General features: G+C 47.2%; 2 protein-coding genes across 3 annotated transcripts; both read left to right on the forward strand.

Moving 5' to 3' along the window:
• The first annotated feature begins 597 nt into the window (after positions 1-597).
• Positions 598-6,481, forward strand: PEX26 (peroxisomal biogenesis factor 26). Its single transcript, XM_063395132.1, has 5 exons — positions 598-923; positions 1,283-1,423; positions 2,137-2,447; positions 3,484-3,630; positions 4,032-6,481. Exons 1-5 carry the CDS (start codon positions 769-771, stop codon positions 4,133-4,135), a joined length of 858 nt encoding a protein of 285 aa, XP_063251202.1. The 5' UTR covers positions 598-768; the 3' UTR covers positions 4,136-6,481.
• Positions 6,482-6,631: 150 nt separating this feature from the next.
• On the forward strand, positions 6,632-15,861 carry TUBA8 (tubulin alpha 8). 2 transcript variants are annotated; one of them, XM_063395131.1, is made up of 5 exons: positions 6,632-8,332; positions 11,876-12,098; positions 12,737-12,885; positions 13,432-14,112; positions 14,960-15,861. In XM_063395131.1, the coding sequence occupies exons 2-5, from the start codon at positions 12,071-12,073 to the stop codon at positions 15,245-15,247; spliced, it is 1,146 nt and encodes a 381-aa protein (XP_063251201.1). In that variant the 5' UTR covers positions 6,632-8,332; positions 11,876-12,070; the 3' UTR covers positions 15,248-15,861. The 2 variants fall into 2 exon arrangements, with proteins under 2 accessions (XP_063251201.1, XP_063251200.1); XM_063395130.1 differs by lacking the exon at positions 6,632-8,332 and having other exon boundaries at positions 11,552-12,098.
• Positions 15,862-15,887: the final 26 nt, after the last annotated feature.

The following is a 15,887-nucleotide window of genomic DNA, read 5'->3' on the forward strand; positions in this document are numbered from 1 at the left end:
GACGCCCGGCGGCCGCGGCGAGAACAGCCGAGGCGGGCCGGGCCTCTTTCCCTCGGCAGCCACACGAGGGAGAGAGAAAACGAGAGGAAGAAGCGCGTTTCGGCAGGGACGGCCCCGGTGTGGGTGCCGCAGCCGCTCGGAGCGGCCCCAGACCCCCTGTTCCACCGCTGATCCCCTCAGAGTCACAGGGGCCAGGCTGGAAGGACCACACGGGACAGCTGGTGCCACCTCCCTGCTCCATCAGGGTCACTGCAGGGCACACAGGGTTGCATCCAGGGGTCTGGAATATCTCCATAAAGGGAGACTCCACACCTTCTCTGGGCAATCTGTTTCAGTGCATGGTCACCACACGGTTAAGAAGTTCTTAACACCCTTGTCCAGGTGTAACTTCTTGTGCGTCGGTTTCTGCCCGCTGCCTCTTGTCCTATTGCTTGGTACCACAGAGCAGAGCCTGCCTTTATCGTCTCAGCACCTCCCTTTAGGTATTTATACACATTAAAGAGGTTCCCTCTCTTCCCAGGGCTGAACAGACCCAGCACGCTCAGCCCAGCTCCAGGCTCCGGCCACCCTGCGTGCCCTGCTGCGGCACCGCCTACACGTCCCGGCGGCCCGCGGGCCGGGGCGGCCCTTCCGCTGCCGGAGGCTCCATCCCGGCTTTCCGGTGCCTACCGAGCGGAGCGGAGCCGGGCCCCGGCGGGGGCGGCGGGGACCCTGGAGCCGGAGGGCGATCCGGAGCCGTGCGGGGCCGGGCAGAGCCCTCCCCCTGCCATGAGGGGCGAGGCGGCCGCCTGGGCCCCGGGCCCGGCGCAGGCGGCCGCGCTGCTGGAGGAGGCTGCGGACCTGCTGGTGCTGCACCGCGACTTCGCCGCCGCGCTGGAGCGCTGCGAGGCGGGCTGCGACAGCCTGGGACCCGGCCACGAGAGGTGCGAGCCGTGCCGAGGGCACAGGGGAGCTGCTCGGTGTCGCATCGGCACCGGGGGGGCTTCGAACCTCAGGCCGTGCCCGCCGTGCTTTGGGGTTTCTTTTAGCCCTGTCCATATTAACTTGTTTCATATGAAGGGATCTGTGCGAAGTGGGGTGTGCCCAGGAGCCTGCCCCTAGTTCTCTCAGAGATGCAGTCACAGTGCTTATCCTCGGAGGTCGAATTGGCCTTTTTATGGGGGCAAGCGGAGAGGAAGGAGTGGAAATGGAAAACTGTGGGCTGCATTGAAGTTCACTGGAAGGGATGCAAGGGGCAATGGGGTTGTAAGGAGCACTTATTTCGGTGTCTGTTCCTCACCAGTTTTGCAGAAGTGAAATGCTCCCTTTGTGTTGTGGGGATTCAGGCCCTGGCCGAGATGAACCGGTGGAGAGAAGTTCTGTCTTGGGTCCTGCAGTATTACCATGCCCCTGAACATCTGCCTCCAAAAGTTCTGGAGCTCTGGTGAGTTTCTCTGTTGCTGTCAAATATACACATGTACAAATACACATACACACACGGGGCTTGCGTTAGGTTTAACTGCGGGCCAGGCTTGGGTATCACATATTTTCACTTTGCATGGTATAAGTGAGCTCTGGGACAGGCCTGTTCTTGACCTGTGCCTGCTTCATGGTGACCAAGTCCAAAAGGGGTGATGCTGACAGAGTAACCTGCTGTCTGTCTCAGAATTCTGTGTTCTGTGGCCCACCACCTCATCTCTCTGGCTTAAATGGTGTCCAAATGTCCACAAGGGGTGATGCTGAGAGAGTGACATCAATAGCTGCACCTGCTGTCTGCCTCAAAATTCTGTGTTTTGTGGCCCTCCACCTCATCTTTCTGGCTTAAATGATGTCCAGAAGTCCAAAAGTCCAAAAGGGGTGATGCTGAGAGACAGCTGCACTGGTTGTCTGCCTCAGAATTCTGTGTTTTGTGGCCCATCACCTTATCTCTCTGGCTTAAATGATGTCCAGAAGTCCAAAAGTCCAAAAGAGGTGATGCTGAGAGACAGCTGCACCTGGTGTCTGCCTCAGGATTCTGTGTTTTGATGCTTTGATTGATACCTTTGATTGATGTTTTGATCGATACCTTCATGAGAGCTGCCTGTGGGTGGTAGCTGTCCGTGATGTCAGCTCCAACAACGGCTTAGCTTTTTCTCACACGTGTCCCTTTGTTTTCAGCATCCTGCTGTACAGCAAGGTGGGCGAGCCGCAGGCGATGCTGGAGGTGGGCAGCAGCTGGCTGAGCGCCCAGGCCAACCAGAGGCTGCCGGAGCTGGGCTGGCTGCTGGAGCTGTACGTGGCGCAGGTGCTGCTGCCGCTGGGGCGCGAGGAGGGCGCGGAGGAGCTGCTGCGGGGCTGCGCCGCGCTGGACGCCGAGCGGCGCCGGGCGCTGCTGGGCGCCGTGGGCCAGAGCCGCCGCCGCGCCCCGCCGGAGCGGACGCGCCCGGCCGCCGCCGAGCAGCGAGAGCCGGCCCCCGACACTGTCCTGGGTGGGCTTCTCCTCCCTTGTCTGGGCTCCTTCTTCACGGTTTCAAGTTGTTCCCTTGCTGGTGAAGGGTTGTCGTTGTAGGGCGCGAGGAAAAGATGAGAGGCTCCACATATTTCAGAAGACGTAGAAAAAAGAGCGTAGAAAAAGCTTTATTGTCCAATTCTTACTGCTTTTTATAAGGTGTTCCGACAGATTTAACACGATTGGTGAATAGGAACGACACCTCTCTAATCCCGTTGGTTAAACTAGAGAAACAGCTAGAATGTTTTCTTGGACAGCTAGAAAGGCAAAATGCTACCTGGAGAAAGATTGTTGCGAGAAGGGATAGTTGTTTGCCAAGGTTGTTTCGAGAAGAAGCTTTCTTGAGAAATTTTCCCTTGGGAAAAAGGTTGGCAGCTGCTAGCAGGCTAAAATCTCTCAGACCCAGAAATATCAGGCCCACAAAGGGTAGCTAGTATTAACTGTGTATTTAGAATATTGCCGTGAGGAAGTTGTGTATCACAGCAGAAAATAAAAGACTGAGTGATACCTTTGCTGAGAATTGCAAAGCATATTTAGTCTCTGCCAACATCAGGGGATGACAATTAATGTCCAGGATCAAAAGCACCGTGCAGTGCATTTTCTTTGGGTTTTTTTTTTTAAGTAAAAAGGAAAACTCAGACTCCCTGGCAATCCTTTAAGGGTACATTTTGTTGGCTCTGTGTAGAGTTTGCTTCATTTCCATTTACAGTTGAGTCCAAGTAGAACACTGCTTGTCTCTCATTTAAAGTACTGCTTCTCCTCCAGAACTGTAAATCATTTGATATTTTCTCCCAGGACAGAAGCTGGCATTATTGTGGTATAAGATCATATTATAGTAAAGTAGATGCCTAAAAAAAAAAGTATAATGAAGTGTATTACAAAAGTATACTGTTTCTCTGTTACATAAAAAACCAAACCCAACCCTCATGCAATCAGACTTCCAGTTCTCATTGTCTGTATCTGTGTGATCACTTTTTAAACTTTGCCCTAACAGCCTTTCTGTTCTTGTTTTCCAGGAGTGCTGTCCCAAAAGCTCCTGACTGTGTTGACGCTGCTACGTAGAGCTCTGAGGTCCATGTCCAACCACTTCTATTTACTTCCTTACAAGAAGATGCTCTTGGCTACTTTTCTGCTGTACCTGGTGGTGGTGAGATTAGACCCAGGTACAGGATGAAGATTTCCAATTTTTCAAATTCCGTAATGGTTACGGGGCAGAAGTGAATTGCTTGTAATAAATTTGGTCTGTGGAAATGTCTCAGGGAGACACAAATCTGGGTGACTAGGAGCTTAGTTGTGTGTAATGTTTCCAGTTGCAGTCCCTGTAGAAAGGTGAAGCTCCACAAATGCCAGTTTTCTGAAACTCTTTCCAGCAGACAAGGTACAGACACAGGTACAGACTGTGAGAGGCAGGCAGAGCTGTCCTAGGCTCAGCCTTTTCCTCATTGAAGAAAGGAGGAGAAGTAGGGTTTTATTAACTCTAGCTAGGGGTAATTCTTTTTTAATATGTTAGTTGCATCTAATTAATTTTCCCAAGTTGGTTTTACCTTTCTGTTCTGCTTTGCAGCTTCTCCCACATCACTGCCATTCATTTACAAGCTGGTGCAGCTCTTCCGCCAGGCCTGGGCAGCTGTGCTCTCCCCAATCCACAGGCCTCCAATCCAGGACTAAGGGTCTTCCTCCCTGAAAGTGTCCCCTTGCCTTGGGGATGTCACCAGGCTCTGCAGGGATGACCACCCGTGGACTCCTGGAGTTTCCTCACACAGGGACTGGTGGTGTGTGGATTTTGAAGCCACAGCAAAATATTCCTGACATTTTGCTTGGTTCTGTCCAACACTAGGGTAAAGCCATTCCTTCCATATCTGCAACTGGATAAGAATCCTCCTTTTCAAACACTTTGCTTTGGATGTGTCTCTCCAGTGAGGGTTATGAACCATGGAAGGAGTTCTCATCCTTGCAAATGCTGACAGTTCTCTGAACAAGTGCAATAGTGTTCCTGGAGGCACGACTGCAAAAGGCAACAGAGCACCAGTGATCAGGGGAATATTCCTTTTTGTCTGAAGACATCTGAAAAGCCCAGTTCCTGCAGCATGGGATTTAGGACAAGCACATGGAAGAAAACCACTGGAGAAAGTAAAGCCTATTGCATTTTGAAAGCCATGGTTTCTCTTGTGACTGATGCCTCTTTGGACAGGCACACTGGATTTTAGTCATATTTAAGCCAGGAAGATGAGGTGGTGGGCCACAAAGACTGTTGTGCTGTGTCTGCTCTTCTTAAATGCAAATCACAGCACTTTTAGTGCTTGCCTGATGCATAGTCATTCTTAGAAGCACTTGGTGGTGGTGGTAAGGAAATAGACTTATTTTTTAAAATTATATTCTATGTTATTTTCTAGTTGAACAACTGAAGTTGTTGCTTTGTTTTACTCTTTCCCTACCTCTTGCTTTGTTTATGCAGATGTCAAAAAGTCTCTCTGTATAGGTAGAATTGCTCCCCGAGTCCCCAGAATCCAAAGTCCTGGGTTAGATGGGAGTCATTTAGCAATGCTTTGTCATTCATATCAAAAGTTTATTTTTTATAGAAAGACATACTTGTCTGACATCACAAGATCTTTCCCAGATCAGTGGCAAGAAAATGGTACAACTGCAGGTCTGTCACCAGACCAGCTCCATTTCTGACCTCTTGGGGCAGAAATTGGAGGTTTGGGGTAGAACATGAATTTCTCCTCCATCCATTCATCCATCTGTCCTCAGCTGACAAAAGGTGAATTCCAGGGAGGGAGCACTGACCTAACAAAGCACTGCTGTGACACTGCTGTGTGCTGGAGGGGACAAGGCAAGGCAAGAGGCCACAGACAAATTTGTCACCCCAGCTCCTGTGCCAAAAGGCTGCAAACTCACTGATGTCAGCCCAAAGTACAAAATGCCAGGGCAGCCTTTTGGTGGGACCACACAAACCCATGAGAAGCAGCCAGTGTAGATCCCAGTGTGGTGTCTTACAGCAGCAGTGCCCTTTGTCTCTAGCCAGAATAACCAGACTCCAAGGGGTGGCTGTTCCTGCTTATTTCACACCTTGCTACCCTCAGACTGTGTGATCTGTTGTTTCGCTCCCTACTGGGACACTTTGAAAAGAGTCTCATCTTCTTTACTAAAAATAATTGTCTGTTTCATCTTAAATTAGCCCAAAAAAAGAGCTACACTCCAGTGTTATTTTCAGACAAACTCAAGCATGTTATTCATGAGTGCAGTAACAGCCTTGCCTAGTTGTCTCAGGAGATTTTAAAACCCAAACCAATTCCACATCCCTCCCCAAAATTTTGGTCTCTGCCAGGATTCTACTACTCCACTCTTACCAGGTGAAGTAGCACATAAACTTTCCATATAAAAAATAATTTCTTACATACTCTGCACCCAGAGGGAAGAGCAGCCTTTGCTGTTGCTAAATGGTTCCTGTCATCCAGCTGTAAGTGTAGCTACAATACTGAAACCAACACTTGATGTGAAAGCAGAATGAAACACAGAAGCTCTGTCTGGAGCTGGGCTCTTCCAAGAAATGCCCAGGCTGAGTCTTCTGCCCCCTGCTCTGCAAGGCCTCAGGTTTATCCTTTGTAAGCCAGTTAATGAAATGGCAAAATTCACTCTGAAGTCAGGCCAAATTCTTACCAAACTGACTGTTAGGTAATGAACACCTTTTGCTGTAGTCTTGGCATCGTTTTTAGTTGGATGGCAGAGATGCTGTTTTGGAGGTTGGTTTGGACCAGTGGTTTCAGCAGGCCATACAGAGTTTTTAGAATGCTGTTAAGTGTCATTTACCAGGACTTTTAACATTCAACTTCATTTTAAGTGTGGGTTGGTAACCTTGACTTTATTGGAATACTACTGATGTAGAATTTATATTGTTTTTAATTCATCATGAGAGAACAAGAAGGCAGAAGTAAGGTATCAGGGTTTTTTTTGCAATTAATACTAAAACTGCAGTATCTAATTTTTATAATAAAGCGACTACTGATTTACCTCTTTGTAGAGTTGCTTGCTTGAGCTGTGACTGAATATATGAAAAAAATGGTGTTTATTGTATTGATACACTACAAAGTATATCAAAGTTTTCCAGAATTGTTTCACAGTTTCAGCATATTTGAATTAAGTAGAGAATGTCTTCAGTGTGAATCTGATGAGATCTAATCCACTGATGATGTTGGTAGGGTGTAAGTCTGCATTTTGGGGTGGCCAGGACCAATACTACCAAGAATAAAGTACCTGGCATTCATCATTATTAGATGAATGTATCTTTATATTAACTACAGTTCTGACATTACTGTATTAGGGGAGAAAACTCTACAAATAAAATGTAAAAATACATAGCACAGTTCTCTGTTTCGGGGATAATGCCTGAAAAAACAGTATTTTAGCAGTGTTATACAGATACTGAATTATTGGACTTGGGAAGTTCAGAAATCCTGAAATAAGATGCTGCTGGTTCTCCCAGCAGGTGGCAACAGACTAACAGAAAACAGTTAAACAGGGAAGTGTTTAAATCTTCATTCACTTTCTGAGGAAGGTATTTTAATGTGTGGGAAATGCAAAATACAAATCCCAAATTAAAAGGAAAAGAGGATTTTGTGTGATCACCTAAGAAGTTACTAAGAGTGCTCTGTATTGTAAAATGTCATCATAATGTTCTGAAATAATCCATGATTCTGACACTGCTGGTGAGTCACTCAGGTAACCAACCTGCAGGGAGGGAGCGAGGTACATCCAGCAGAGGAGAAAAGGCATTTAATTGTCCTTCCTTTGCCTCTTGGTGGATTTCAATATTTGCCCAGCATATTGAGCTGGGGGAAGAAGGAAGGGGAGCACATTCAGAGCCAGTGAAGGAGCCCTGCCTGCCCCTGGGGAGTGTGAATCCACTCCTTGGATTGCTTTGCTTGCTTGCACAACTTCTGCTCTGTGTGTTAAACTGTACCTCAACCCACAGGCTCTCTCTGACTCTCCTGATTCCGTGCTCAGCTGCCAGCTGGGGTTAAACCAGTACAACTAAATTATTCAAATATGCCATTTTCAGAGGTGTGAAAATGTGAGACTATTCCTTAGCTTCAAAGCAATGATGGTTTTCTGAAGAAGTCTGAGATTCAGCTTAGACAAAGCAGCAGATGGAAATCACCATGGAAATTCTTTGTTAAAAAACAATTATGGCTCTGGAAATTATGGGTCTGTAGCTTTCCCCAGCCAAAACCAGAGTAATGAGGTTTGCGTAAAGAACAGCAAAACGAAGACTATACCAAAGCGAGTTTATAAAAACCAGAATGAACAATTTCTCACTGTTGAAATGTAAGTGTTAAAGAAGATATTTCTATGCTTGTTGCCAACAGTGGCAGAACAATCTGTTAATACCATGTCAGAGTAGACTAACCTACATCTGAGGAATTGTCTGTTTAATGTCTGCTAATTAAACATCATCATAAACTGTACATTTATAAGTCTGGGGATACATAATGCAGATTCAAGCATTTGAGTGTGCCTTCTTTGTTACCTGGGGCTGGCAAACATAAGGATTTCTCCACTGAGAGAAGCTGCTGCTTTCCAGTGGGGAGCTAGTGCAGAAGGAGCAAAGTGGTGGAGGGGACTGCACTAATTTGGTGCCAGAATGTTGGGGTGATGCCTCCAGGTCTGTCCTACAATAATCACTGCAATAAGAGATTTTTTTCTGTGTTTGGGCAGAGAAGTGGGAGTCTGCACTGGAAGCTGTCCCTGTGCTGCTGACAGCCTGGATGACTGCACATGGAAAGAGAAGTGATAGAAGTAAATTGAAGTGCTGTTAGAGAAGCCAGGAGATCATTTAAAAGTGCTAGTAGAACACATTTAAGGATAGTAATTATGTTTACCTTCCAGATCTCTACTTTTGTTTTTCTTCTGTCCCTCTCTTTTCCATTCATTTGCTCTCTCGTGCCTTCTGTGCTGGAATTTGGTGTGATTTCCATCTGCAGAAGGAGGCGTTGGCAGAACAGGGAACTGAGGTGCAGGAGATGTAAAACCCCAAGGTGTGAGCAGGCAGAGTGCACAACGTGTCACAGCTCAAATCAGTGAGTGTGCCAGCCCTGGCTGCGCTGTGTTTGCAGTGAGGGTGGATTTGCACCGAGGGCTGGCCGAGGCAGCAGGGTGACCTCTTCCCCAGCGCTGTGACACTGAGGCACGGCAGCAGGTGCTGGGTCCCTCCTGCCCTGCAGCCAGAGCCAGGCTGTGCACAGAGCTGCCAGCAGTGACCCCGGGAGGGAAACGCCTCTGCAGGCACCATGGTAAGGGGGATGAGGGGCAGCAGGGGCTGGGGGGCAGCGGGGGCTGCTGCAGGATTTGCACCCACCCCTGGTCTCACACATGGGAGGAGATGGGAAAGGGGCACAGAAAATCTCACTGAAGCATTACAGTGTTTTCTCCAGAGAGTCCCTAATTAGGGGAATGAGATAAATTACCTGTGGAGTCTTAGCTGTTTGGTACTTTCTGTCCTGAGCACGTTTTTCTCAACACCAGTTCATTTTCATACGAGGTAATATTTTTTTTTAGAAATAAACCAAAAAAAAAAGTTATTTACCTTTGTATCTGTTTTAAATTAATTTAGCCCCAATAGCTGCACTGTCCATAGCTATTTAGGGTATGCATGTGTGTTTCTGGAGTCCATGAATCCTTTTATATACGTATGCGTTTAAGTAAGTGAAAAAACGCCCTTTGTTTTTAAGTGTTGGGGGTTTGTTATAAATTTGTAGAAATCTCTCAAAACCTCTTAGAATGTGAAAAAATCCATTTCACCTTGTACCCCAGTATATCTCCAGCACTGAGTCTAATTTTGGTGCAGAGGAAGAACTGTGTTACTTTCTGCCAGCTCATCTCGCGGGCAAAGCACTTCCACAGGCTTCCCAGACCTAGGGAAGTGAGCGTGTTTGTGGAACAGCTGGAGGACCAAAGTCTGCCATCTGCAGTAAATCCTGGAGCCACGTATTAGTTTGTATTTTTAAGGGTCAGACCTGTCCCAGGTTTAGTTTCACAAGGGATCTGGTCCTTTCTACTGTTTCTTTGTTAGACCTGTCCTGGTGGGATGTGAAACATGAGTTTGGAATAGGCTCCAAATTAAAATATCATGTAAAGATCAGTTTACTCTGGCTGTGACGCTGAAGAAGGCCCACTCTCTTCCCTACTAAAAGTCTGGCATCTATTTTAATGCTGTTTACTATGCAAAATCAGAAACCTCTTTTTCACTGTCTTCTCTCTTTGGCAGAGTATTTCCAAATCACTGCTGGGGTGGGAGAAGATGAAATGGCTCAAAAAGCAGGGTTGAGACACAGTTTCAAACTAGTGCAGCTGAAAAATCAGTCTGAAAAGTCTTCAACTACAGTCCATATATAAAACTTTAAAACATTGAATTCCTAAGGCAGCATTCACTTGTTCTATCTCTGAAAAAACAGATTGATTTTTCTACAGACCTGAAGAAGTGAGCAGAGCAGCTCTTTAGGTTTAAAATATTGCTTGACTTGTAACTGTAGTTTTGCTTCAAAAGATATTATTTTTAAAAGCCAGCTGGCCTCATTGCTGTGTTTGAAAAGACGAGAAACCCTTCTTTTTCTTGCTGCCAGCCTCACAGGTTCACACTGGGATTTGAAAGGAAAGGCAGGAGCCTGCCCTGTGGAAGGTCAGCATTAATTGAATTCTCTGAGCCCAGATACGCCTTCGGTGCCTCCTGTGCAATCCTGCAGATTGCAACACTGACTTGTGGAGCCCCATTGTCACTCAAACAACTCAGAGACTTTTGCACAACTCAGTTGAGAAAAGCAGGGTTGTGCAAGTCCACTTGAGAGCACATGCATTTGCAGAGTCAGCAGCTTAGAAATGGGTAATGAATACAAATAATTTAATCGAATGAAAGATTTAAATGGAGCTTCCATGTTCATTTGAACTTCTGGGGGTCAATTGCTGGGGCAGTGATGACTTTTGAAATTCTAGTTGCTTCTGAAAAAATGTCTTCAGTAATGTTTCTTAAATATATGTCAATTTGTGAAGAAAACACTGCTCCAGAGATATTGCTGGTCACACATTGTGACTGCAAATTTAGTTTTTGTGGAGGATACATTTCATTCTCAGGTCACAGAATGATTTTGCTGGGTAAGCAGTTACAGAACTTAATTAAAAAAAATAAATTAACTGGTCAAATCTGGGAGTGCCAGTGGTTATCTCTAAATGCAATATTACAAAACAAGAATGAGTGAGGACCATCCTCTGCCCTTCATGGCTGGGCATCTCAATTCTCCTTCCCTCTCCAAAGCCTGGCAGTGGTCAGTGAGCTGCTCACTGCAAACCATTCTTGATGAGGAGTTGTTTTCTGCATGGTGCCCAAGCATTGTCTGGAAAAATATTAACTGGCCTAAGCCAAAAGTGTGCCAGTTGTTTTTTAATTAATATCCAGCACAGGAGATCACAGGCCAGTGTTCAGTACTATGACCTGATCTTTTTTTTTACTCCCTAGTGTAGACAGGGCCCTGGGGATCACAAAACCAGAGCTCAGACAGCTTTAATTGCTCCAAAGCAGAAAACAAATCAAAAAATCCACATGCCTGAAACCACTCTCCTCAAAAAAATGCCTTTTGCTACACCCACTGTTGCAATTGTTGGGACTAACCCCGAAGTATTTGCTTTATAATTCTGTTTGTGAATTTATGAAATCCAGCACCAGGGCCTTCGTGCTCCTGTACTTTTAAGTGTGCAGGATTTTGGAGCAGTTGCCCCTGCCTGCTTTAACCTGGTGTTACACAGTTTTCTCTTCCTGGCTGCCACAGAAACAACGCTGGTAATCATACAAATAAATACACCATACTGCAACCCACTGCCTGGCAAGCAATGGATCCGTGATATAAAATTAATGGCTGCTCATGAGCTGGAAGGAACATTTGTTTGGACCAAGAAAATCAGAAAGAATTTCCTTAGGTGAAAGCAGCTCTTTCCATGCCAGCCTGCTCTCAGAGGGTAGAAGGATCAAACCACATCACCTGCCTTGGGTTACGTAAGGGTGAGGGATGCCACAGGGCTGTGTCATGTTCCAGCCAGGAGTAAAAATAAACTAAACTGGGATGTGCTCCTCAGCAGGGCCAATCCAGGAAAAAGGTGGGGTTTGTGTAATTGAAATCAACTTTTCCTGTTTTAATAGACTTCTACAGTACAGCACACAGACCTCAATTTTTTAAAGAACTGTCCCAGTATCTGGCATGTGCAGGCTCATGGTGGCCATGGGGCTGAACAACCCAATGAAAGCTGACAGTGACAATTCACTGATTTTTTGGGAAAGGAATGCACAGGGAAAATGCAGCCACCAGGAATAAGGAGGGCTGTGCTACCCTGTTTTTTCTGACCCTGCCTCTTCTCTCCCCTCAGCGTGAGTGCATCTCTGTCCACGTTGGCCAGGCTGGGGTGCAGATAGGAAACGCGTGCTGGGAGCTCTTCTGCCTGGAGCACGGCATCCAGCCCGACGGCACCTTCAAGGACCTGCACGACAAGCTCGGCTCCGACGACTCCTTCACCACGTTTTTCAACGAGACAGCCACGGGCAAGCACGTGCCACGGGCTGTCATGGTGGACTTGGAACCCACTGTGGTAGGTCAGTATAGAAATGAACCTGCAAAATGGAGAGGAGATTGCTTTCCCTCATATCCCCGGCACAAGGCAGCCCTTTGCACCTTGGGCTACCATGAGGCAACATGAAATTAATTTTCTTGTGACACAGGACGCCAGATTCTGTCACAGGTGTTACCAGCATAGGAACAGGAGGATCCCCAGCAGTTTCATAGCTGGTACACGTGGTGTGTACAACTTCTGTTTGCATCAATATTTAACTTTTGGGTTTGTTTATTGTGACATTTTTGCCATTCAAATTCTGCTTCCCTTCAGTTTGGATTCAAAGCGGGAGCCTGATTGCTTCCCTCCACTAACAGAAGAACGTCTAAAAATTGGCACACCTGAATTTCTCCACACTTTTTTTTTTTTCTGGGGACTTATGGATGCAGGCTGTACTTGTCACCAGCAATCTCATGAGAAGATAAGTGGCTGGACTGAAGATGCACCATAAATCAATCAGATGCAACAATGAAAAAATGCTCCGGAGACATTTCCCTTCTCCATCAGCATCTGCCTTTTGGCATCGTGAGCTCCTGTGACTGAGAGCAGGCACTGATGCCCACAATAACCAGAATTTGTTGGCACTGGAGCATATTCTCACAATTTCTCTTTCTTCTTCAGATGAAGTACGGGCTGGCACCTTCCGGGAGCTTTTCCATCCGGAACAGCTGATCACTGGGAAGGAGGATGCAGCCAATAACTATGCCCGTGGCCACTACACCATTGGCAAGGAGAGCATTGACATGGTGCTGGACCGTGTCCGTAAGCTGGTAAATCCAAGAGTTTTGAACGAGCACTTTGGACTCTGCAGAAGAAAGAAGGGCAGAACTAACGGCTTGTTAATTGTAAATGATACCAATGGTTCAGAAAAGAGATTGCAAGTTGTACAGATGATATCTTGGACATGGTACAGAAGAGAGAAGCCCAGTAGTTCACTTCCCAGCTGCATGCCTCCAGGCGTTTTTATAAAGTGGTTCTGAATATGTATTTTTTAATTATTAGTACAGGCCTACAGCACTGATACTGACACTGAAGGGTGGATTATGTAGTTGTACATTGCTGCTTTCAGCAGGAATAACAGAGCAGTGTGAAGTCCAGAGAGAGAGGAAGGACAGGTCCTATGTCATAGGCTGAGACAGTGGGGGAAGCAAAGGTTGGAATCGTCACCAGCCCTTTCCCAGGAAAACTTGACATGAAGTCTATGCTGTATACTGCCCCTGACTGCTCACTCCTTCAGCTCAGGATAAGCTCAGGATAGCAAAGTCTTTTCCACCTTTTTCAACCGCTGCTGCTTCACTTTCTGTTTTGCTTTCCAGACTGATGCCTGTTCTGGACTGCAAGGATTCCTGATCTTCCACAGCTTTGGCGGCGGTACCGGCTCTGGATTTACCTCCTTGCTGATGGAGCGGCTCTCTGTGGATTATGGCAAGAAGTCCAAACTGGAGTTTGCCATCTACCCGGCCCCTCAGGTGTCCACGGCCGTGGTGGAGCCCTACAACTCCATCCTGACCACGCACACCACGCTGGAGCACTCTGACTGCGCCTTCATGGTGGACAACGAGGCCATCTACGACATCTGCCGCCGCAACCTGGACATCGAGCGCCCCACCTACACCAACCTGAACCGCCTCATCAGCCAGATCGTGTCCTCCATCACGGCCTCGCTGCGCTTCGACGGCGCCCTCAACGTCGACCTGACTGAGTTCCAGACCAACCTGGTGCCCTACCCGCGCATCCACTTCCCGCTGGTGACCTACGCGCCCATCGTCTCCTCCGACAGGGCGCACCACGAGCAGCTCTCGGTGGCCGAGATCACCAACGCCTGCTTCGAGCCCTCCAACCAGATGGTGAAGTGCGACCCTCGCCACGGCAAGTACATGGCGTGCTGCATGCTGTACCGCGGCGACGTAGTGCCCAAGGACGTCAACGTGGCCATCGCCGCCATCAAGACCAAGAGAACCATCCAGTTCGTGGACTGGTGTCCCACAGGCTTCAAGGTGAGCAGGGCTGCCATGAGCTTCCCTTCAGGGCTTAGAGGGCAGGTTCAGCCTAGCAGGAAACTTGTATTTAAAGCTTTCTATCTTGTCTGTTTCTCCTATTTCCCCCTGGATGTGGGGGAATATAGAGATGACCCAATGAATGTAAGAAGGAAGCATTTATATAAAATGTATATTTTCTCCTTTTCTCCTTTGGACATCCCGTTGACACAGGCTTTTACATATTTAAATAAGAGGAAATTCAAAATGTGTATGGGTTAAAATTGAAAGAAGTTTTAATTTCAGACCTAACCTTTAGAAATTCAAAGTGTGTACGGGTTAAAATTGAAAGAAGTTTTAATTTGAGACCTAACTTTTAGAACAGCCAATGAGCGTTGCCTCTGAGGCACAATCTAAAATTGAGGAAATACCAAAACCGCTAGAATTAATAAAGGAAACGCTGATATTAGGGAATCTCTTAGTTAACTTAGAGATATTATACAGCCTCTCCCCACTGGCTACACAGCAGTGTTGGGAAACATATTTTCAACAACAATACAGACATCAACAGTGGAAAAACATTTGTCATGCAGACAGCTCCTTCAGCAATGAAAACTTTCGACTGGGAACCAAATTTTATGTTAGTTTCTACAGAGTATCTTGGTGAAATTCTATCAGTAGCTGTTAAGAAAGCTACAAACTCATCGGTGTACATCAAACAGCAGAACAGTACAGATATTAAAGAGAGTGTGTACCACGCTCTTTGACATTTGTAATGGCACTTGCCATCTGGCACCGCTCTACCCCAGCATCTTTACTCACATTTCTCCAGCTCTTTGCCTGCCTCCTCTCACATTGCTGTTTCCAGGTGGGGATCAACTACCAGCCCCCCACGGTGGTTCCTGGAGGAGACCTGGCCCAGGTGCAGCGGGCAGTCTGCATGCTGAGCAACACCACGGCCATCGCCGAGGCCTGGGCAAGGCTCGACCACAAGTTCGACCTGATGTACGCCAAGAGAGCTTTTGTGCACTGGTATGTGGGTGAAGGCATGGAGGAGGGAGAGTTTGCAGAGGCCCGAGAGGACCTGGCTGCCCTGGAAAAGGACTATGAAGAGGTGGGAACTGACTCGTTTGAAGAGGAGAATGATGGGGAGTGATTGTAAAATACATTTTGTTCCTGGTGAGCACAGAACTGTCTCTGTATCACTGTATTGTATGTATTGACAATTAGGTCAGCTTTTCTGTATATTGTAAATATAAATTTAGGAGAGGTTCATGTAGTGACATTTTTTATTCTATAAACAACAGGCAAATTATCCTGTAAGATATCATCAGCTGTAGTAATGCCCCACCACCCCCAGTAATGTAAAAAGACTTGCTCACCCTTGCACACTTCATGTGAGCCTCTTTCTGCTCTAATGCACATCCTAAACTCACTACATTCCACACAGATAACCCCAAAAATCTGCAGGACTCTGCTTCCCATGAGAGCAGCAGAGCCTACAGGGACACCACGGACACCTGCCAAAGCCAGGATTCTGTGGAATCCCCAGTCAGCTACAACCATCTCTGGGGATATTTGAAAAGTCATGGCAATCAGGTGAAGTGCCAGGGGCTGCTTCACCACTCCTCACCCTCACTGAGCACACCTGGGGCTGCTTCATCCCTCCTCATCCTCACTGACCACACCTGGGGCTGCTTCATCCCTCCTCATCCTCATGAGCACACCTGGGGCTGCTTCATCCCTCCTCACCCTCACTGAGCACACCTGGGGCTGCTTCACCCCTCCTCATCCTC

This window comes from Prinia subflava, chromosome 4 (genome assembly GCF_021018805.1).
Source record: "Prinia subflava isolate CZ2003 ecotype Zambia chromosome 4, Cam_Psub_1.2, whole genome shotgun sequence".
Classification (NCBI taxonomy): Eukaryota; Metazoa; Chordata; class Aves; order Passeriformes; family Cisticolidae; genus Prinia; species Prinia subflava.